Source organism: Fringilla coelebs (genome assembly GCF_963513975.1).
Source record: "Fringilla coelebs genome assembly, chromosome: 4".
Taxonomy (NCBI): Eukaryota; Metazoa; Chordata; class Aves; order Passeriformes; family Fringillidae; genus Fringilla; species Fringilla coelebs.
In genome coordinates, this window is record NC_140032.1 from 57,283,983 (window position 1) to 57,307,832 (window position 23,850).

The 23,850-nt window shown below is 39.1% G+C and overlaps 1 protein-coding gene across 5 annotated transcripts in view; it reads right to left on the bottom strand.

The window, feature by feature from the left end:
- Positions 1–503: 503 nt before the first annotated feature.
- Positions 504–23,850, bottom strand: part of OTUD4 (OTU deubiquitinase 4) — a 28,438-nt gene continuing 5,091 nt past the window's right edge. For 2 of the 5 annotated variants that reach the window (XM_084205084.1, XM_084205085.1), the window contains 20 exons: positions 23,761–23,844; positions 20,837–20,887; positions 20,484–20,530; positions 18,705–18,777; positions 18,132–18,213; positions 17,756–17,900; positions 15,829–15,886; positions 15,331–15,448; positions 15,039–15,103; positions 13,258–13,358; positions 11,893–12,017; positions 11,595–11,775; positions 10,877–11,042; positions 9,922–10,042; positions 8,192–8,247; positions 7,488–7,646; positions 6,859–6,997; positions 5,589–5,858; positions 4,857–4,897; positions 504–3,209 (listed from right to left, as the gene is read on the bottom strand). In XM_084205084.1, the coding sequence (XP_084061210.1) occupies positions 1,983–3,209; positions 4,857–4,897; positions 5,589–5,858; positions 6,859–6,997; positions 7,488–7,646; positions 8,192–8,247; positions 9,922–10,042; positions 10,877–11,042; positions 11,595–11,775; positions 11,893–12,017; positions 13,258–13,358; positions 15,039–15,103; positions 15,331–15,448; positions 15,829–15,886; positions 17,756–17,900; positions 18,132–18,213; positions 18,705–18,777; positions 20,484–20,530; positions 20,837–20,887; positions 23,761–23,844 (3,309 nt within the window). In that variant the 3' untranslated portion in view covers positions 504–1,982. The remainder of the gene's footprint in view (positions 3,210–4,856; positions 4,898–5,588; positions 5,859–6,858; positions 6,998–7,487; positions 7,647–8,191; positions 8,248–9,921; positions 10,043–10,876; positions 11,043–11,594; positions 11,776–11,892; positions 12,018–13,257; positions 13,359–15,038; positions 15,104–15,330; positions 15,449–15,828; positions 15,887–17,755; positions 17,901–18,131; positions 18,214–18,704; positions 18,778–20,483; positions 20,531–20,836; positions 20,888–23,760; positions 23,845–23,850) is intronic. The other 3 variants (XM_084205088.1, XM_084205086.1, XM_084205087.1) reach the window with 3 other exon arrangements.

Below are 23,850 nucleotides of genomic sequence, written 5' to 3' on the forward strand. Positions count from 1 at the left end.
GAAGTTGTTTTTTAAATGCAAATTCTAAAAGCACATCCCTCCCAGTTACTGCCATGCTGCTCTTCCCCAGTGTTTCCCAAGAGATTTCTGTAAGAAGTGGTACTGGCTTCATTCTTGCAACAAAGCTTGTGATGAACTATCTGCTCTAGGACAGAACAATTAGTTCAGTGACTGCTGCACAAATGTGGGGTAGAGCTAGACTTTAAAATTCACCAGTAAACTCAACAAGCAGCCCTCTTTATGATTTTGAAAGGAGTTGAAATAAACAGAGAATCCCAATGGTAACAACAGTTAAATGCTTCAGTGCTTGCTTCATTCTCAACCTGAAAAAGTGAAGATTTCCATTCAGGATTTCAAAAGAGGCAAAGTGTTGAGATAAAAAAAGAAAAACCAAAAAGCCTCCAGCATAACTCCTATGAACAAAAATTCCAAATTCAGTTTACGGCTTCTTTTTGTTTGCTACCTGCCATACGCTACATCATTTTACTGTTTACGACAACTGGCCCTGTAAGAACAATATTTCATTTAATGCCATTGCAACAGGTTTAAATACATACATATAATTTAGAAAACAAGTGAAAAGACAAAACATTTATTTTAATTAGGGTTTTATACATAGCATGCATCTGAAAACAAACTCTTTTATCGTGTAACTATCACTCTGGTATCTGCACCAAGGGCGTACAATCTCAGACACAATGAATGGGTACCGTCACCTACACTACTGTATACAGAGATATAAAAATATACACAACAGTTCAATTTTACAGAGCAACAGAGCTGAGTGAATACTGTGCACACTGCACTCTCCGAGCCTGGACAGCTGAACATCCAGACTGCAAAGGCAACAGGAACACTGCGGAGATCGTAACTGGGCTCAGAAGAAACAGCATCAGAACTCTGACACAGTGTAAAAATATAAGGCAGAAGCCACTTTCTTCTGAATTGTAGGGAAAAGCAGAGCACAATGAGACTCTCCATTCTTGCTTTTAAAAGTAGTTCCAGCAAGGAGTTGTACATGCAAAACATCAACAGTGCAACAACAAAAGAATACTGAACAGTAGCTCAATCGTACAAACTTAAAAAAATGTAACATGTACTTTATGCATCTCCTCACAAAATATCTAGGATTTGTCAGTGCATTAGTGTTAAAGTGGCATTAAAAAAACTTCTGCTATTTTAACAGATGCAGAATTATTTTGGAAATGCATAGCATCTACATTTTTATTGTCTTTGTAATTATTCAGTTGGCATAGGCACCATTCTAGTCACACCAGCATTAAGAAGAATTCATGGTGGAAACAGCCATTCTTAACAGTTCATACACAGGTATTCTTGACCGCTTGTCTTGATTTTGATTTCAACAAATAAATGCTTTTTAAAATTCAAAAATATACCCTATGATTATGAAAAGAACTATATACAACATACCTAAGACACAGGGTTAGCTGGCTGCCATACGTGTAACACACAAGAGAAACATTCAAGTTTGACAGATATTTTTCTTTTTGAGATGAAAGGCCTTTGGGTTGGAAGCATATCAGAGACAACAGTGCAGTAGGCTGAGAATTCCTTTAGCTCAGTTCAGAACTAAGGCATTGTATGATAAAATATACATTTATATTTGGTGCAATGTTACTGTCAATTTTAAAATCTAGATCACATCAAATGCTGTCATTTGTCACTCTAGTAAACGCACATACCCATCTTTTATCACAAACGGAAACCTTTGTGGGGAAAAAAATTAACAAACACTAAACCTATTTTTTTTCCTAATTTGACCTTGAAGAAAAACTGCTAAGCCAAACAAATTCTAGAATCCCCCCATGAACCCTATGGTAGGACTTAACATCCTCCTAGTCTTTACTTGCCAGAAATTAGCCCAAAATTAAACATCATTGAACTTCACTAAAAAGAAATTAAGATTTTAAACTGCTACTTCAAATTACTTTTTGCTAAAATTTTCCAATTGTCCACTCATTTTATGCTTGCTGCCCCCTCTGATTATCTCCCAGTGTTGCCCTTCTCCTGTCATTCCTATATGGCTGCCCTCTAAAGTTTCTCTGATACTGGTAGCCGTCATCTCTGCTTCTGCTGGGTGGTCCTTTCCAGGCCTCCTCATTTCTTTGGAACTGGTATCCTCCCCTGCTGGAATAACCCCTGTCAGGTCTGGGCCTTCTGCCTCCTCCGTAAGTCTGGTTATAGAACTGCTTGGATCTCCCACTCCTCAGCATGTCAGAAACCTCAGTGTCATCTTCAGAGCTCTCCTCCCTCGTTCTCTGGGCCCTGCTTTCCGTCTGCAGGTTCCCAGCGCCCTTGGACTCTCTCCCTTTAGCAGGCCTCTCCTTCCGGCCAGGAGTGCTGGGTTTCAGTTCATTTTTGGGAGGTTCTGCCAGCAGTGGCTGCGTGCTGGGCCCTGCCATCGGCCTCTCTGGGCCCTGTGTCTGTGGAGGGCGATGCTGCTGCCCGGCTGCTTTCTGCTTAGGAGTGGCCGAAGGACAGGTTTGCTCCAGCTGAGGTGCCCTGGCTGAAGTGTCTTTTGGGGTCCCTGCAGCAGCCACTGGGAATGGGACGGTATTGGAGCCACTGCCACTGCTTGCTTTCTGGAGCTGCTCTGCACAGTTCACTCCAGGAACTGGAGGGCTGCATTCTTTGCCCACGTACATGCTGGCAGAGGTGCCGGCTGCTGCCTCTTTGTCCTCAGGAGACAAGACAAGATTAGGTCTCGCTACTGAATTCTCAATGAAACCCTGAACTGGGTACCCATACCAGAAGTGAGGAAAGAAAGGAGGTGCTATTGGAACAGCTCCTAGAAAGTGATTGTGTCCAAAGGGTGGCTGCGGGAACATATTTTTCCCTCTCAGGGACTCCTCATAGTTCGCATGAAGAGCTTGCACTGGATTCTCCGGTTCGACACACACCTGTCCTTGACTTTCCGTCACCTGAGCTGAAGGTATGATCAGAGGCAGTGATGGAGATCTGTCAACCTGTGGAATCTGACCATTGGACCTGGCCTCGGTCTGGACAGCAAAGTGCCTGTTTGGTCGTGCAGTTTCATTTTCGTTCTGAGCAGGAGCAGCCTCCTGGAACCAGGGGTTGTGCGGATACACAGGAAGGGACACGTTTGGGTACATTCTACAAGCAGCTAAATAGGCCTGGTGCAGGGGGTACAGGTAAGAATGGGGTGCCCACATGGGACAACTATATGCCTGCAAGACAGCAGGGGGAAAAAAATTAAATCAGTTATTTTGTCTTTTGAATGTTCAGAGAGACATAAAAGCACATCAGTCATTTACCATTTCAAATCAATTATAAGAGATAAAAGTGAATTTTATTTACAGTGACTGCCCTCCATTCTAAATCATATGACTCTAGGATGGTGTTCTTATTTTTTGTTTCCCTTCCAAATGCAGTTGAAATGGGCAACAGTTATGACCAGTAAGAAAACTTAGTAACGATTTCTATACAGTTAAAGACATAAAGCTTGACTTAGTAAGTCATGCTCTAGCTATGTGTTTGAAGAGAAACATTTCAAACTCATTTTCCAGACTCACACTTAATAAGTGGCAATTTCTTCTACTAGACCTCACTTTGCAAAGGCCACTACACTGAAGTTGTCCACCTCAGGTGGTGACCCCTTCCCTTTTCTCAACCTCCACGTTACTGAACTGGGCTCTGTAGAAACAGTTGCTGGAGCAAACCATCCTGGAAAACCTATGCAGACCTCCTCTGCAGGAGCCCCTTCCCTCTCAATGTGCAGTGGAAGGGTGTGGGCAGGGCAGGGTCTGGAGCAGAGCAGCAGACAGACAATGCAGAGGGTATTTCCCTGGCCTGTTGTACCCTGTGACACCAGCGAAGCAGCACAGCCACTAGAACGTGGGCTGGGACCAGCAGATGGTGCTGAAGCACCAAACGACAGGCTAGAATAATCCACAGTGGCAGTAAGGAGAGTCCCAAGCATGTCAGCTTAGGAAACTCAGGCTGTTTAAATGCAATGTAGTGACAACTTGCTAATTAATGACTTAGGGTTTTCCTATTAAGCACAGAGACTTATACTAGGCAGAGGTATCAAATTTACATTGGAAACTGTGCTCAATATTCCCTTTCCGTGCCCAGACAGGAAACAATATCGTTGCTATGGCCAAAGTCCCATCAAATAAGCCCAAGAGCTCTCAGCACCTTGCCCCAAGTAGTTTGCCTGACAGAAGGAGTAAGAAGGTAAAAAAAAAGCATTATTTTGTGCAGAAGGGAGAAAGAAAGCAAACAACTTTGCCTTGCCAAGCAATGGAAAATGTTGGGTTTTGGCTAAGCCTCTTCCCCAACCACACCACAGATTTGCATCACACTTACACATACGCACTACTATAATTACTGAAAAAGTAGAATACTATCATCATTAACCTGAGCAGAAAGAACAGACATGCAGGGTACTTAAGGGGGTGTCCCCAGGGAAAGATTTTGGGATCTGCACTGCAGTGGCGTTGCCAGTACACAGCCAAAGCTGAAGTCTGAGGGCATTTTCTCATTCCCTATGCATGTCGTCCAAAAGAACCATCTTCACATTCCCAATTTATCTGTGACTTTGTAAAGCACAATTTGCTGGCTGTGCAGCCACAGCTGGAAGCCAATAGGTCTCACTATGCTACTGACATGAATTTGAATTCTGCTGGCTTGAAGTACACTGTGGACAATTGCTGGAATCCCAGTTAACAGAAAATAAGGAAGTATTTCAATATGAAAGATGGACTTGAAATGTACACCTGCAGCAAGAAATTTTCTGCACTCTGAGTACCAATAATTATTCACAAGCAATTTTTGTAACAAAAATGAAAACATAAGGAAGTCTGAAGAGTTACCTTCACACCAAGATTGAAGAAAAATCTAAGAATATTCTTATCTAAAAAAAAAAAAAGGAAGAGTATTTATAAGGACCTAAAAAATTTCATCTGATATGAAAACTGCATGAAGTTCCATTTCAGTAGAAAACACCAATATTAAGTTACTACTTGCATGCCTTCAATTGATTAAGTTGGGGTTTTTTGTCACAGTAAGGTATCTAGAACACAACAGCAGTTTAAATTTCAGTTTTAACAGTCTGTGAACTTCTAGTTGTTAAACAGTTCACTAAACAAACACCACTGCGCAGTCAGACATGAGATGTTCCTTATGGACATACCTTGCATTCATAATGTGCCAAAACCTGTATCTTCCCAGATCAGTAAGGAAATGCTCAACAGCTTCCAAGCTTTTACATGACATGAGTAAACCTATTACTCTGACAGGAGCAGTTCTCCAAAGGAAATTCTTTACATGCACAATATCTCAGGTTGTGATGGGGCAAGCTAAGAACTACAAAATTATTCTATCAGATTTCCAGGTGTAACCACTTGAAACAGTCACAATGTTGGCAATGCAAACTAAAGAGTTACAACTCTATTCAATATTCCCTCCCACATCTTAAATCACAGATGACAACTATTGGATCTTTGGACAAAGAATGACAACAGGACCAAAAAAAGTTGTGTTTATCTACATTTTAAGAAAAGAAGACCTATTAGAAAAAATGGTGTCAAATTCAGACTTCTCACCTTTAGGTAAGTCATCCCCAGTACTGCACAGGGAGTAAGGAGGTGCGACGGCTCTTTCTCCCTTTTCATTAAAAGGGAATCCGGGGTATAATGGATCCTGGTAGGGATTCAGAGTCTGAGGCAAAGGCATTAAAGGCTGGTTAACTGCTTGTAGCCACACAGGAACTCCAGCACCTGAAGCAGATGTTACCTGAGCCTGTGATACTATAGAGTCAGGTCCCGTGGCTGGTCCTGGCATCAGTGAAGAAGCAGGTATTTGAGTTGGAATACCTAGAGGGAAAAAAATCCAAAATAGATACATATATATGTACAGAAATAGAACAGGTATGAGTGCATATCTATAGATATGTATATATAGATAAATAATCACAAACCAAAAGACATCAGAAAAGCAGGATTCAAAATGCACAGAATAGTTTTCAGAAAGATTGAAACAATTTAGCTAAGCTTTCAAAAAATAGCTGAACTGATCCCATGTTTCTTTTTAAAATTATGGATGCCAGAAGGAAATAGGAAGGAGGAAAAAATGGGGGAACTGAAACTTTCACGTGAATCCCTGAAGTTCTCATTCTGACTAGTCATTTAGAGTAAACTCTGAATCTGAGCTTAGATCAACTGGGCTGCACATCTTCTGTCACAGACACAGTCAAGTAAGATAGGATTGTGACTGTCTCATGTGAACAAAGCAGGCTGATCTGAAAGCTGGTTCTTGTACAAGAAACAGCAGTGTGGGAGAAAATGCAGCACCTGATCTAATGAGCACTACTGATTCTAAGCTAACTTCACAGACCACAAGATATGCACAGCACACCAAAACCCATTACACTGGCTCTGCAGCTCAGGTCCAAATGGATCTCATTAGTTTCAGACATACAAGTCCCAAGCTGAGTCCTCAGGAGTAAACCAAGGAGCCTATTGTTACATGGGACACAGAGCACAAACACTTACCAGGTTACAATATGTTCTACCTTAAGCAGATCCTCAAAACTCAAAACTGCTATCCCACTAAAGAGGAAAAACAGCCAATTAAGTACACAACCCTCTTGTACCTTCAGGTTGGGAGTCAAGCAAACTGTACATACAGGCAATCAAAGATCTGTTAGAACTCTCACTAGCTTTCAGCAGTGAGAAACTACATTCCTATGAATGCCTGCCTTTGGAATGTGAGATTATACCAGACAGTGTCTCCTGGAACTATCTTCAACTTAGTAAGAGAGTTAAAGTATTTTCCAGGGTTAGTAATTTGATTTATGTTAGTATTTCTGCAAACCTGCTGGTCCATATGTTGCTGGCTCACTTGGCCAAGCTGGCACAATGGCTGGTACAGAAGGCACTGCTGGAGGTAAATGCACCTCAGAGAAGACTGGAGAGGGTGTCGGAGTTACACTCGGCAAGCACTCAGTCAGGTTCTGGAAAAACAAACAAATCTGAATCCCGTCATGGCTGGTGACAGCCTTATCTGGAGTACCACCATCCCCACAGGGAAGTACTGACTTGGAACATGCCCAAAGAGACCTAAGCTGCATCACTGCGTGGAGAGATCTGCTCTGAGCTCTGTCCAGCCATGCCTGTACCACAGAGCCATCAGTGCTAGAACCACCTCCTCAAGCTTTACATTTAAGTATCTCCCACCCAAAATAAAAGCCACCCTCACAAGCAATTACCAATAACCTCAGAAAAACCTGAAAAGGAAAAGCTAAAGAATTTAAATTTCTACCTTGGTAGAAAGATAGGAAATAACCCCTCTCTCAGAAAACAATAGATTTACTTTTCTATCAAGGGTTGTCCTTTTACAATCTATATGCTGGACATAACAGATTCCTAACTGTAAGTTTGAAATTTTAGCATTATCACCATAGAAATGACTGTGTAATTAAAAGCCAGTATTGTAATACATACGTGGCTGTGATGAAGCTCCCCTTTGTCTGAAGTCTCCTGACTGGAAAACTTTGAAATCAAACAAACATTTCTTACTTGCTCAGCAAGAATCGGAGAATCTGTTTTTACTTGTTCCAAAGGAGATGAAGCTTTTGGATAACTCTCATCTTGACTATTCTTCTAAAGCAAAGTTAGAAACAACATACACAGCTAGTCTAATAGTAAGATTAACTTTACAAAGAGTTATTCACAAACAGTAAACCACACTCCATACAAAGTGGGCTAAGCACCCATCACATATTAAACTAGTGTGACATTTTGCTCATTGAAAGGACAGCAAAGGTTAAAAGCCAACAGAGGCCATAAATCTTCACTGAACTTCAGAGCTCACGGTCTGTTAGCACAATAGCTATTAGCAAACATCAAATCTTCTGTGGTCCCATTATACTGGAAGTACAGACTGTACTAAGCAATTACAAATCCAGATTTATAAGTGCTCTCAATAGCCCAGGTTTGAGGACTCTGATTGCAGAGAAAGACTAAGTATAGGTTACAGGGCTGAGGAAAACTGACAGAAATACAAGCTTCCAGCCTTAGGAGTATTTCACTAAAAGCTGTAAAGCAGCAGCAGCAATCACAGCTCTAAAGGCAGCTATTGCTCTGCTAATCATGTATCAGAGAAGCAATAACATTAAAAAAAATTTTGGTCTTTTCTTTAAGATTACCTCAGATGAATTTGGCTCAAGCTTCTGACTTAAGTGGATCTGCCTGGAATTTGACTCTGCAACACCAAGACATAACCTAGTAAATGAACCATTACACCACTTATGGCTATCACAACTTAAGCCAGTTAGTTTGTCTTTCCAAAATTAAAGTTTCAAAACTAAACCTATACCTTAAGTATATAATTACTTCAGAAAACTTAAATTTCTATTTTTACCAAAGATCAAAGCATCCTAAAACAAACAGTTATTCAGGCAGTAACAGAGCAGCTACTTCAACCTGGATTCTGCAACTCTACAGGAGTTCTTTAGTGATGTTTGGAAACCATTTCAGTGATGCTTGGGGAAAGCAGGAATGAAATGCAGCTGTCCCTTTAAATATATTCAGCCTAAATTGCTCCTAATGAAACAAAAGTTTGTACTTTTCTTCAAGGGAAAGTGCTCTGATTGGCATTTTCATATTCAAGTGTTAAGATAAAAGTAGCTCAAAGTCTTGTCTACTTTTGACTGATTAAAAAAAAAAGTTTAGAATGTTCCAGTGGATTGAAAGATCTAAAAAAGTTTTCAGGCTGCTGCACAAAGTTTCATTCCTCAAGCACCAGCAAACACTTTGGTGGGGAAGACAGTGTTAAAAAACAGTCATGACATAGTAAGATCTGAACAAATTCTTCACATTCTGGCTTATGTTCAGACCTGGCTATCATTGCTTGTCAATCAAACTCATGCCCAGATTATCAGTAGTAGATATAGACTTTTTAAAAGCTTGTTATATACTCTGTCACAACCAGACAGCAGTATAAATGGAAACAGTATTGATTTTGAGAATTACTGCCAAATCCCCGAGCAGCAATAAGAATCCCTAAACACTCAGAAGGAAGTATACTTGATTCCCATAAGATTGTTAACCTAGTTTCAGAAGAGGCAATGCAAATCTGAGTGTCACAAAAAGCAGAGAAAGCTGGACATGCCATGCCCTTCAGCCAAATTCATCATGACAGTGGAGTCTTTACTTTCTCTCCAGCTTTCTCTACGTGAACATTCGTTAAAAAACGTGAACGTTCCTTAAAAAATTCCTTTGCAATTAGCAGAGATTTACTAACTACCTCCTCCTGGCACCTACAGCTTTCTTCTATTACTGCCATGTTCCACTTCCTCACAGAGGAGGAAAAGCTTTAAGTCCATGAAGAGAAGCTGAAGTGTTGTAAGCGACTGGGGGGAGAAAGAAAACCCAAACAAAATTTTGACCATGTGACAGAGCTTTCTACTGTAAACAGGTTTGTTTTTCCAACCCTTGTGTACCCTTCTTCTCCCCCTCCTGTACCAACGTATGCTAATTCTTAACTATGCCACAGTGAATACTTTCACCTGGTTCATAAACTACTCTTAAGGCTCTTCCCACTGGCACTTTCTGCCACAAACTCTAGAATTTCAAAAGGATCTAATTTAGGGTAGCTCTGGTAAGTCTTTTAGTTTTTCTCATTTCTCTTCCCATTTACTACAAAAATTCCAGCCAGGAGTCTACTCTCTCAGCCACATTCAGAAAGCAGGAAAATGTACTTTCTTCACAAACCACACCCTTGCTACCTCCAGCCCAGTTTAGTTTGGCACTGCTACTCAGGATAACTTTCCCCTCATTGCCTAAGCAGATGCCCCATCTTGAATAAATTCAGAGGCTGGTAACAAAACCAAGAAATTAAAAAAACCAGCCATTATCTAAACCCATTTAGTTTTACCTTTCTCCTTCTGCTCTTCCACCTCTGCTGTCCACTTGCTGTTTCTTCTTTCACTGTTGGAGAACTTTTTCTGGTTTACATTATCCACAGTCTGTGTAGCAGCCTGACAGACTAACTGGTTCTGAAGAAGTTGACGAAAGCAGAAATATCACTTTATGTAATCAGTCCAGTGACACTTTACCATCATCTGCTATGATACTATTATGCCTTCATGACAAATAATATTTATGTCTGTGATTGGCAGAAAGGGGAAGGGGGGGGGAAGTCTGGCTCGGTATCCTGCAGATTCATCCCCTCTTTCTCATTCATTGCTACATTTTGCCAAGTGCCCTTTAAGAGCATTCATGTCACGAGCTGACGTGACAAAATCTGTCTCACTCAGACAGTAAATCACATCCTCCTCCTGCAGGTGAGCAAATACAGCAAACTGTTACTGCCCATCTGAGAGCGACCTCTGTCCCTTAGGCTTCAGTCTTTCTCCTAGTCATTCTTCCCAGCCTTGTTCTTGTTTCTGTTTGCCCTAGGATTTAAACCCAAAAAATCCCACACATCTCTGGAAGAAACCTATGTGGAGAGCAGCTCTTATCCCACAGGATCTGCTCACTTCCCTGGATGTACTGGGACTCCCACCCGCTTTCATTAAAATTGCGTCAGTAGAATGATCTCTCCAAAATCCTACAAATACAGATGCTCATGTGTCTCCCATACTTACACACCTAAAGCACTGTGTGGTGGATGTTCAATTATTCCCAGGATAAACTATTAGGTGTATTTTCTTATCTCTAACATATAAAGAATTGTAGATACCTGTACTTCTAATTACAAAGCCAGTGCAAAATGAATATCCCTAATTTTTGAATTGCAGTGTGATTCAAGGACAGCAAACCAATGGCTAATGAAAGGTTCACAGACAAGTATGGAAAGTGCAGTGCTAATTACAAGGAATACAGCATACATTGCAAAGAGCAGGAAAAGCTTGTTCATCCCGCTGCTGGATCTCATACAGGGACCGAGACTCCTCTATGGCCTGCTTCTCCCTGCGCTCCTCCGGAGACAGCCCAAAGTAGTTACAGTCCCTGCTGCCGTGGCTCAGCTCCTCACTGCGCTCGCGCTCCGCCTTCCTGCGCACGGAAAAACAGAGAGGATCGCTCTGACTAAGAAATTCTGCATCCAACCCAACACAAACTCCTAGCTTAGGAGAAAGGAAGAAGATGCAGGTATGGAAATAGAAACTCTGCTGCAGCAGCCTAAGGAATCAAAAGGTCACTACCAACAAATGCAGGCAAAACACTCTTTAATACTCCTTTTAAACCTTAAGTCAGAACACAAAGCAGTCCCCTATGACAAGTTCACCAAAGCTGAGGGAAGATTTTAGCCATGCCCAAGCATTATTTCAGCCCCAGCCAAAAAAAACACTAACTACAACATAATCTACACCAACATCCACTTTCCAAGAAAACATGTGACTTTGTAGGCAGTTTCTGCCATGCACAAAAAAATATATATTATTCTTCCTGTGCTTGTGTGCATTCTTAAGGACTTGGGACACTTCCTAAGCATTCAATGGCAATGTATTTCAAAAAAGTATGCTGGAAACATCTGAAGCAGGTACCTGGGCTTCCAGAAGCTCAGTTAAGAGTTCAAGCCAGGGAAGATGCTGTTTGCAGTTTTACCTTGTGGACTGGGAAGGATTCCTGCCCGGGGCTTTTTGCTCAGTTGAGGTCTGATGAGGTTGGGGCCCAGAACACAAGAACTGGTGCTGCCTGGTTCCCACAGTATGCTGAAGTCGAGGAGGTAGTGCTGACTGGGGTTTGATTGACTTGCTCTGATTCTTTGGCCCTCTGCACTCTGCATCTGTGATAACAAGGCGAAAACAGGTAAGACTTTTGTTTTAATCATTTTTTTTAAGCTCTTTGCGACAAAACATCTGACAAAGAAGATTTTGCCACACAAAGACAGGTACAGTCCTACCAGGCTGAGCATTCTGCCCCCATGTTGGGTAAAACTTTTTTATCTTCTTCCCTGGCACAGTGTTCCAGCCCTCCATAGGAGAGGTCTGTGGAAGAGGTTTAAGGCTCTTCAGTGAGACAGCATGCCTACAAAACAAGGAATTATGGAGGGAATAATATCTTAAAAGACCAGACAGGGGCTTGCACTAAATTAATACCACATGTTTACTAATACTGACAGATCTTTCCATTTTTGAGAACATTGTTTTCAAAGTTCTTTGCCTTTATGATTACACTCAAGCAACGTGTAGAACAGCAAACCCTTTTTATTCCTTTTTACATAAAACTAGCAAGTTGACACCAATTTAGTAAAGAATGATCAGCCATTTGTGAAGTGCTTTCAGGGCAGACAAAAAAGCAAATGATCCCAAAAAAGCAATATGCTTAGATAAAAAAGCTATACTTAAATAAATTTATTACCAATGCTGCAATAGGTGCCAAGATTGAAAGAGTTACACTGATGGTGTATATCCCAGAACAATTACTGCCTTTTTAATTGAGGATGTTAGAGATGATCCAAGCAACTCTTTACATTATTTGAAAGGCAGACATTCCAACAGGTTAAATTGCAATTTTAAAAGGGTTCAAACTGCAAGATACTCTTCAGATCTCATAATTCTTTTTAATAGTAGCCAAATGAGATAAATGGGCATCTTTCTCATTTACCTTGACTGAAAGTGCTTCCTCTTCCCAAACTACAATCAGTGTGGGGTTTTTTGACCCAGAAGTCACAGAAATTATAGCAGAGCTCAAGATGTCTCAAACTGCTCTCTCCCTGCCCCTCCCCACCAAAACACCCCGACAAACAAAAAACCCCACCCCACACAACCAACAAATCCACAACCCACAAGAACAACTTCAAACACTTTTTTGTCCCAGGTAGGGCAAAGATGATGCTGATCTAAAGAGCAACTTGGCACTCTGTATGAAATCAGGCAAAGCTACTCAACCACCAGATGAGCTCTAATGGATCTTTCAATACGAAAAGCTTGTCACAAATCTAGCATCTAATTATTAAGTCCAAGCAACACCCAGTGTCAATCTGTTTAGGAATGAATCTTTTGCACAAAGATTAAAATACTATTGATGTAATTAATTACTATTCTACTCTGCAAGTAATACCCAGACTACTTGGCACTACAGAAAGAAGTATGAAATTATAATAAATTTTTCCTTTTTTAAATAGCATGCTGCTTTCTTAACAAATTTGTGGTAGTACTGCTCCAAGTAAAGAAACAGATATATTTCAGGGGCTGAAGTGAACTCTGAACCAAAGTAATGCTTTCTTCAGTTTGGTGCTCCCTTCCAAAAGAGATTAAGCACTCACTTTGCTCCAAGCTCTTCTACAAATACAACAACTGGCCCATTCTCTGAAAAAACTTCTTGAATATGGGCATTATAAAATTTCCCATTATGGTCTAAGCGCACCTGTAAAGAACAAGAGTAAGAAAAAAGTGGATTAGCTCCAAAGACGACTGTGAGAGGAGCTAACTCTTTAAAATATAAACAATAAGAAACAGAAATTTTCCTCTGGGCAACTGAAGACCTGAGAAATACACATCACAGTTCAATAAATGAATCAAAAGCCAATCCTCAATCCCTACTGCTTCTTCAAAACAAAATAAAAATACTATTAAAACAAACACACTCACACAATGCTAAACAAACAGCCCACAAACAAACAGCTTGCTGAGGAACCCTACTTAATGAAATATGCTTTTCAAAACCACATGAGAAAGTTAAAAGCAATCAGTGCAGCCAGGCTTTTCAGCTTTACTGAAAACACTCTCTCTCACAATAAAACTCAAAGCTTTTCCCTATTAAAATCCACTTCACTTCAGTGAAATGTAGTCTAATTAGTAACATAATGAACCCCAATTACTTCAGGAGTTATTCTTCAGAAGGTTTTTTTAAGAACAATCGAAAAAAGTTCTTTAGACATGATCATAGTGTTAGTTGACTGACTGACATTCTATGTTCTTAAAATTCTTCTGTTGAATAAAAATTAAATTTCTTAATGTTTCACCATAGTATTTGGCTTTACAGTTGTATTAATTTGGTCAACTCTAATTTTCACTATTCACTTCATGTTTTCTTCCCATGTTTTTATACTATATATTTACTGTCTTGCCACATACTCAGAAAATTTGACAGATAGAGTATGTAATTACCAGAGTGTTTTCTCCTAACAATATCTGTAAATAAATACCACGCAAGACAGCCTTAGGGTCTTAAATGCACATTTTAAGCCTGTACTATTAAGCAATAAATAATCAACTCAGCATTAGGTTGGTTTGGTCTGGGGGCCAGGGGGTTTGAGGGCTTGTGGCTTTGTGGAGTATTTTGTGGCTGGGGTTTTTTGTAGGTTTGGAGATGTGTTTTCCCTGCAGTTTAGTCAATATGGTTGATTCCATTACACAAATAAAAAAGTACAAACTGAAAGAGCCCCTGTGCTGCATGATTAACCCAACTGAATATTTTGTCATTAATAACTTTAATAGATGGCCAAATGTCCTAGAAAGAAACATGTTCAGCCGAGTACCACCGGTTTAATTAACACACTTAAGGAGACTAATCTACAAATTCAGAATTTAATGGCAAACCTTGATTGTTCTTAAGCAGCAACACTTAATAAAAATCTTTATAGAATTTGAAGACCAACTGTGTAATACACTTGCAACACCCTGAGAGGAAGAACTGCCCAAAACTTCAGGATCTGCAGTAACTAAAGCAAGCTGTACTTCATTACTTGGAAGTGCTGAGATTTTTATCAAAGCCAATATACACAGAGTAATCACTATTTCTAGTGTCAAACATAAACACATGGATATACAGTTCCATGCTTAACATTGAGGCTCCCAGTCACCTTACTACATATACTCTCAGAGTTACCTTGTGATTTTTTAATGGAGCAAAACTGCACTGATCATGCTGTAAGTCATGAACACTGCCAACAATTAAAGAACAAGTACATCCTCAGCTGAAGACACAAGCCAAGAGTACACAGTACTTTACTTTATAAAGTAGCAATATCAAAAGAGTTAACAAAGAGGGAAAATGGACATCCTGAATTAACGTGTCTATAAACTACAATTTAATATTACTTACTTTACATTTATCTCCAATGGAGTATTGCATGCCAGCAGCAATAGAAAAATCTTGTTTTTGCTGATCTGTAAACACAGAAGCAGTAAAACACTTTAGTTTAAAATACCAAAAGGATTACTTTCTTGATGCGGTAAAAATGCAAACCAGGTGCTCAGGCCCCAAATCTGCCCAGTGACCCATGTGAGGAAAACCAAACTAAAAACCCAAACTGCCACTTGCATCAGTTCTTCAAGAGGGCTTCACTTCACACAGCTTGCAAAAAGCTGCAACTTTGAAGTGTTCTGTTACTCACCCCATTTGGATCGGAGCCAAACATCGTATTCAATGTTTCTGTAAACCAAGGGATCAAGTGATTTCAGAACCTTTTTAGGCAGCACCAACGAGGTGAGATTCCCATTGCTCTCAAGGTGCTGCATGGAACAGAACAAAGTGCTAAATGGGCAACTACACAGACATGTCCAGCTTTGCATATTTCCATCACAGTGCTCAAGCCTTATACTGACACACAGAAATGCTGAAAATATATACAGCATAAAGAGCTTTGAAAAAAAAATATATAAATTGTATTCTTTTAACCATGACAGAACAAATCGAAGAACTAAGCAGTACTAAAAAGGACACTTACTCACCTCTAAGCACATCAAAAATATCCATTACTCTCCAAAGAAACAGGTAGTTTTTAGGATATTACATGTTAGGAAAGCTATTAACTCAAGAATCTCATGAACATTAAATACCAAAAATACAGTACAAGTTATTAGAAAGAAAATAAATCTCAGTGGATAAATACCTTGTTGCCAGAAAGAGACTTCATTCCATTCATATCACTAACTGTTGTAGCTTTACTTCTGTAATAGGACAGAGGGAAGTCATGTTTTCATAATGAATTACAGCATCACTAAGCCCTGAAAATCACGTAAGACAGATCTAAAGAGGATAAAAATAGCGACACTACCATTCTCTATATATTCTCCTGACTAAGCATATCACAGAATATCTTCATCTCTTGAAGTGAAAAAGCTGTCTAAAACAGAAACTGTAGCTTTCTTTGATAAAGAAGTAAGATTTTGGATTTAAGTATAAATTTTAGGAAGTGTATCTTATGTGTGCTTTGCTGTCACTTGGGGAAAAAAATAGCAAGGGGTGGACGACAAAGGAAACAAAAGTCCTCTTAAAATTTTTGCAACTACATGAGGAAATCCTTGCAAAAGTAGACATAAAAAACCCCTCAAAACCAAAGCCTACTGTGTTAGTTAACTTCCATCAGGCATTCTAATTCACTCTTATTTTCTACACCTGACATCACCAGAAAAAAACTTTCCACAGAGAAAGTTCCAAGTACTTTTCCTACAACAGCGGTAGGCAACAGTCAGCACTAACTTCTCCCAAAACTATTGCACTTAATAACAACATAATTGAAAAGTTTATAAAATAAAAAGAATCTTCTGGAAAACTTGCTTATGAAACATGCTGAAATCAACTTTAAGACAAGCAAAACATTTAGGCCTTCATAAATTCAGCAAAGTGTCTGTAATTTGTGTTAACTGGGTCAAGAGTCACATACACACACACACCAGCCCCTGCATTATAAGACATATGGTTTAAATCAAAAACATTGAGTTTCACAGTCTCCAGTGAGCACATGACCTTATTTCCAAAGGTGCTAAGGAGGTTAGCAGGATATTTTCTTAGGAATCCCAAAGATACAGGGTAAGGCTACTGCATTTGAACCCTAGGAAAGCTCCAAGAACAGAAAGGAATAAAGATTTCCATTAGCTGACATTTAGCTATAATAATTGTTTCCTCAGGCAGAAATACTTTGTATTTTAATTGGCAACATTCCCTAGCATTTTTTTCCAAACACAAAAATAAGCTAATCCATTTCCCAGAACTTTTTTTTTTTTCTGTGATGATTTCCATTATCTTCTTTTCTGTTGTTTTCAAACTGTTGGAGAAACCAGCTTCCAACAGCTCTAAGAATTTCTTCTGCCACATGCCACATAGCAGAGCCCTAGGGAAAGACTGTGACAATCAGTGGGAGGAGGGGACAGGATCCACTGATGCAGCATCAACTCTGCAGTTTCAGTGGAATTTCATACAGGCCAGAGTCAAGAACCTTATTAAACACAAGAAAAACTGCCAATATGAAACTGCAAAAATGGCACTGTGAATGAGCAAAAGGAGTCAGGTCGAAATCTCAAAGCTTGCTAAGAGCATCCAGCAAAAAGATGGATGCTTCTTTATGATCCAGATCAAAATGGAGCAAGCTGTACCCGTGTGTCTTCATCAGCTTCACCTCAAGCAGGTATTCCAGCCCCCAGATATGGAAGCCACACAAGCTGGATCAGATTCCTGTAACTCTACTCAGCTGCAGAGTAAGCCAAGTCATTCTCAGAGAGACTGGCACACTGACAGTTCTCCGAGGGAATTCTGCTACTCTAAACAGGAAGAGGCACATGTTGCAATGGCAATAATCCATTATGTAAAGAGACTCAAATCTAGATTGCAGGAAGAACAGAGGAAGGCCAGAAGCCTGTCCTTAGGTGAGTGAAGGTAACACATTGCATTCTTTCACACTTCTAACCCTACCTCTTCGTGCTTCTTTTCTTAGTAATTTCTAAATGTTTTCAACACTGACTATTGGATTCTACTACCCACCAGAAATTCAGAAAATTCATTTAACATATGTTCACAGGCAACTTTTCCATTTCATTTACCTGTAGTTGTCATCTTCCGAATCCGAAGCAGACACTTCACTGCTCCCATTACTTTCCTCTGTCACACCAACAGCACTAAGTTCTGCCATGATTTTCTTTACATCCATATCAAACACTTTCTCATAGAGCAACTCATACAGCAGCGCTGGGGAAGAGAAGGAGAAAGTGGAAGAGCAAAATCAGTTACCAGCTAAATCAGTTTTCACTCCCCCATTTCAGATGATAATCATACAGTCATCGACAAGTCAAACAGAAAACCAAGCCACTGAAAATGACTACAATAAACTTCCATAGAGAGCCTTTTCCTGAAACCTAACAATGATAGCTTCAACATTTTTGGTAAAAATACGTTTTTAACAAACAGATTGATACTTACACTGGCATAGAGCAGCCTTCTCTGCATACTCTATGGGATACACAATATCATAGTGGTTTCCATTTGAGAAGCACAGCAATACCTATTAAAAAAAATCACACAGATATTTTAGGCTTTGCATCTCAATTTTTCATAAGCGCTACCTTTAAATTCAATTTAAGGCACCCATGTGCTTTGTTATCTTTCAAGATCTCCATGTATCAATAAAACAATCAAAATGTTTACTGGATGTCCTTTAAACCAAACAGAATCTGAACAAAAGCAAATATATATATATATATATATATATATGATAAAGATTAATGCATGAAAATAGATTTTTACAGAATTTTATATTAGTAGGAAGATATGTCACACCCTAAATACATCCCATCTATTTAAAAAGAAGTGTTACATGTATTAACAGCATAACTGCCTTAAACATGTACAAAATAAACTGCTAAAACTGAATTCTCAGAACTTTTCATTGTGTTGAATAATGAAAGCCACACACAACTACTTAGTGTTTATAAAATAGTCTTACTTCAGCCTGTCACAACAGCCATGTTGTTTGTTTGTTTGGTTTTTTTTTACCTTATCAGAAAAGCCATTTTCAGTTACACGTGAAGGAGAAGCATTTGGCTCCTGGTATATTATGAAATCTTTCCTGGAAAAAAAAAATAACAGTGGAGAATTTATTTTAAAAGTAGTATCAATCAACATTTGAGCATTGAAGTCGAATTCAAAGGAGATACATAACCAGAGAAAACACCTAGTGGCTTCTCTGCTATAATTAAACTCTATTGTGATTTTAAAATTAAATATTTTCTCTCTCTCCCTTTCATCCATAATGTTCTCTTAGAGCTCTTTGCTTAACAGCCTGTCACCTCCTTCAAATTCTGACATAGGCAAAAATGTTATCAATCTTGCAAAATAATTGAGTATATTCACAGTTTCTGGATTTTAAAAAAATTGTACAACTACTCAGAAAAAGCAATTCTCAAAGGAAAAAAAGACTCACCCACTTCTGGGAGCAAAGAAAAATTTACTAGATAACCAACCGATATTTTTGAGAGGTCTGAGGAGTGAAAGGGAAATCAAACCTATTTGTACTGAATTTCTATCCTATGCCTGAAAAGTCTGAAGGTCACTTACTGGAACAGAACAGGAAATTCTTACTTCCCTTGAGTCTGCCAGCACACAGGAGAGGGAGCAGCTCTTTCCCTCTACCTCCACCACTATTCCTACTTTCCCTGAGACTCTAAATTGCCTCTTCAATAGAAGCCTGTCTTCCCAAAACAAGCACAGCAATGACTACTCTTGTGTGTTCACCTCTGCAGGGAAATACTACATAAGAGTTGCATCTGTGCCACAAAACCCTCCTGATGCTTTCAATGGATATTTTAAAAACCCACTGTTATTAAGCAGGATTTGTCTCTATTCATTTATCAGCTGTGGCCCTGGATACCAGTGTGGCACGACTGCAAAATAAACTATTCCTGCTTATGAGAATACATTTCTCATGGCCAGAAATACAACAGATCATGACCATCCAGTTTCTGATGTGATTAAGCACCCAATTCTGCTGGCTTAAACTAAGTTATATCCCTCTACAACCTGGCTTAGTGTAACCATCAGACCTTCTCACTAAGCCTCTTGAGTCAAGCTTTGCTCTGACTTTCAGCTCAGTCCTCCCCCATCCACGCAGGACACGCAACTCTGAGCTGGCCCATTCACCTCACAAAATGCAAAGACAGAATTCCATACAACTTCCCACACGCAGCACTCAAAGTGCCCAAAGGTAATATTTAACTAGTCTGATTCTTTCCTCTTATCAGCTGTCTCATCAATAGACAAAGCCATTAATTTACAGTAAACATTTTGAAATTCTGAATTTTTAATGAGTTTATAAACAGCAGACAGTGAAGATGCTGTGGATTACTCACTCCCTTGCACAATAGTTAGAAAGCAGTTATAAATACTCAGCACGTTGTTTCTCACTATTTTGTGAAGAAAGATTTAGTATATAGGAAATGGGTACAGCTCACTTATGAGCAATAGGGTTAGTACTAAAGCCTTGGTGAGTAACAGGAAGAAAAGCAATGTACACAGAAAAACCAGGATATTGAAATTAACAAAGTACAACTGTATGAAATTACCCACACACAGCTGCGCAGGTGAGATACACGGCATTATTGCAAACTCACTTTTCTATTTTTATTTCATCTATTGAGCTGCAATTCTCAAATATATTTATAATTTTACAGAGGATTATGGCATGGTATAACATAATTCTATCTTTGGTGTTCCAACTGATTTACTAACAAAACAACAGAAATTATCTCAGTAAAATATATTGAAAGGTTTTCTTACTTGTACATAAGAGAAAGGGCACTTATTTCTACTTGTCCAACCCATTCCTGTATTGAAAGCAAAAGAAATTTTAAGTTCAAACAAATACACAATTATACCTCCTCATAAGCAGATCAAGAGATGCAAGAAATCATTGTTGAAAATAAATATACGAACACTGAATCTGGAGTTCAGCAAGACATAAAAACACAATTCCCCAAGTCATTTTACAGTAGAGAGTACATACATAAAACTATATATTCATGTAATTCAAAGACCTAAGCTCAGTCAAAAACACTTCAGAGGAAAAAATCCAATTAGCCATCAACTTCAACAAAGTACTTGCTTTCTATCATAAGTCAGGTCTGACATACCTGTGGATTTTCCAAACTTTTTAAATAATCTTCAAATGGCCCCTCTATGAACTGTATTAAAAAAAAAAAAAAAAAAAACAAGAGAAAACAACCAGCAGTAATTAGTGATTTTTAATAGTGCAGCGTATGGAATCCCCAGCCTGTGACCCACTGTACCAATGGGAATGTACCACTGGAAATGGAAGTCTCCCCTGCCCTCACAAAGCTCACTACACAAATATATAGGGGTGCCAAGATGAAGGAATGAACAGTCAAACACACAGGTTTGCCTTGTAGAAAATAACCACATAAACAGCTTTCAAAATCATCACACAAGTAAAATAAACCAAACAACCCCCACGAAAAAAGAAACTCAGCAGTCAAATGAGGAATGTGTAAGAAAGCAGAGATGAAGTGATGTAGATGTTTATGGGCAATTCATCTAAGGCATGCAGAGCATCACTGAAGAGAGAATTGTGGGCTTGAACTCAAACATCTTGTTAAATAGCAATGGACAATCAGAAAGAGGAGTCCCATTTCTGTAGTACAGCAGCAATGGTAAGACTAGTACAGCCACCTCACACAGCATTTTTTCCTCTGTTCTGTATCACCTCAAACTGCTTTTACTTTCAGCAAAGGATGCAAACAATGAGGCTACACTTCAAGTGCCAGCCCAAGAGAGTGATCCTTCAGCTGCACTCCCTAACACACGTGAGGCCAAATTCACATCTGCCAAGAGTAGAGAAAGATGCTGCAGTAGTTGAGATATCTTAACTTCAAAGTATTTCAGCCACAAAGGCCACAGAAAGGCTGATTTTAAAAACTTACAGTCTTCAGTCTCTATCTGCTTGATTTACCTAAAATAAAGATCCACAGAGGGGCAAACCAAGAAGGAAATCTCTTAATGAACTTGAGCTACAAGCTGGATGGACTCTTTACCCACAGTGATTAAGAAACAAGAAAGTAAGGAGAACTGAGTGGAGCACTGAGATTAAAAGTTCTGCTTTACCATTTGGAAGTGAGAAGAACTAACAAGCCTGGCCCAAAATTTTTAGTTTGAAGTTAAAAAAGGTCGATCAGCCAAATATAATCACAGAGAGCAGTTACTTTTAGTGTCAAAATTAAATGACATGAAGATAATGCACAGAGGAAGAAAGGAAGGACAACAGGAAGTTCTCACAGGAAACTGAAGAGTTAGAGAATGAATGCAATACAGCAGCAATTCAAGATAACACTGCAAGAAAGGCTGAGGATGGAAATGAAGATGGTGGCTATACTCCTGAAATCTTGGTTATAACAGTATCAGTGGAAAGAAAGACACAAATTTAAGCTTAAATTTTAACAATAGGCAGAGAGAAGAGGAACGCTAGGAAGCACCACCATGTCAATAGAGCATAACTACTGAGGAGGCAGCAAGTACACAGCTAAACCAGGAGATTAGGGAAAGAAGCATTTGTTGTTTATGCTGTTTGGGTTTTTCAAAGATAGATAACTGGTATATTCCAGACAGAAAACACAAAGCAGAATGAGAGACAGAGGCAGCAAAGGAGATCAGCAGAGCTGAAGCAAGGTATCCGTAGGAGGAAGAACACTGGGAAATGAGAACAAATATGAAACACCTACTCTCACAAGAAACTTTTAAAAAGGAGACTTTTCAGAAGGACAGCAAAGATGGACAAAGGACAGGTCATACCTTGGGATAATGTCTGAGAGGGAAAAAAGAACACTGGGACCAGGAGTTTGGATGAGAGAGACCAAAACAATACTAAAACCAGCTAGGGCTAATAAAGCAGGGCTTATTAGCTAGGGCTAATAAGTGTGTGATTCAACACACAGAGTCAAAAAGGGCATGGAATTTCAAAACACTACACAATGGAAAAAGAGAACAGAAGTAGAGAAGCAGATATTGGAATGAGCAGGGTAATTCTGGAAAGAAAGGGATTAAAAAGTCAGCAGTGAAAAAATGAAGCAAGAAGAGAGACATCCAAGAGTTAGAAACAACCAGAAGGAGTCAAGTCAGAGCAGCATTGCCCCCAGAGAGACCTGCTGTATTTTATATCATTAATTTCTAGTAACTCCCACATTTATGTGATCACTCACACAAGAGCTGAGGGTACTATGTCAGAAATTACAGCACAAAGACACACCCTTATTCCTGCTTTCCTTCTCTTCCCTATGCTAGTGCATACCTAAAACAGTCGTTGTATTTTGGGTCTGGGTAAATTTAGAACAGAAAAATAGAGTAATAATCTTCTAGTAGCAAATCCTTACACATACTCACTCCCCTTCTGTCTGTCCTGGAAATCAGGTAACAGTATATACACTAAAACCCATACAAACAGAAGCACCATTATTGATTAATGATTCTTTTAAAAGGAAGGGAAAAAAAGGAATTTTTAATGTTACACCAACAGCATTGACCAAGTATAATGAATATCAAAATATTTTACATCTATGGTTGATGAAAAGCTTAAGTTACAGATGCTTAGGGAAAAAAACCCTATAATGCCAATGCATAATAAACTGCAGACCCTGAAAAAAATTCACTAATCTGATCAGTCAAATCCCTTATACACTGGAAAAGCTATTAATTAGCACAACAAGAACATTTTAAAACTTTAATAAAAGCAGGCATTATAACAAACTAAAATCCCAATTATAGTAGCTTCACTATAGACTATTGAAGATTAAGTTTGCTTTTCTTTCTTCATGAGCATTAAAAACTTCTCCCACACCACATCACTCCAGTCCAAGGAATACATAAGTGTCTCCAGGCTTATGAAAATGAGTTACTACCACATATGTGCTAATTAACTTAAATAGCACCAACTGGCATTTAGCTATGATGAATATTGCCACAAACATAGGGAAGTGCAGAATATACCAAAGTGGAAGGAATAAAGTAACTTTTCTTAAATGCTGGCAAAGAAAACAAAAATACTTACTGCTTCAAATTTCTCCCTATTTTTCCGAAGATAGTCTACACAAGCCATCCTAACATCAATGTGCCGAGACTGAGAGTGCAACACCTACAA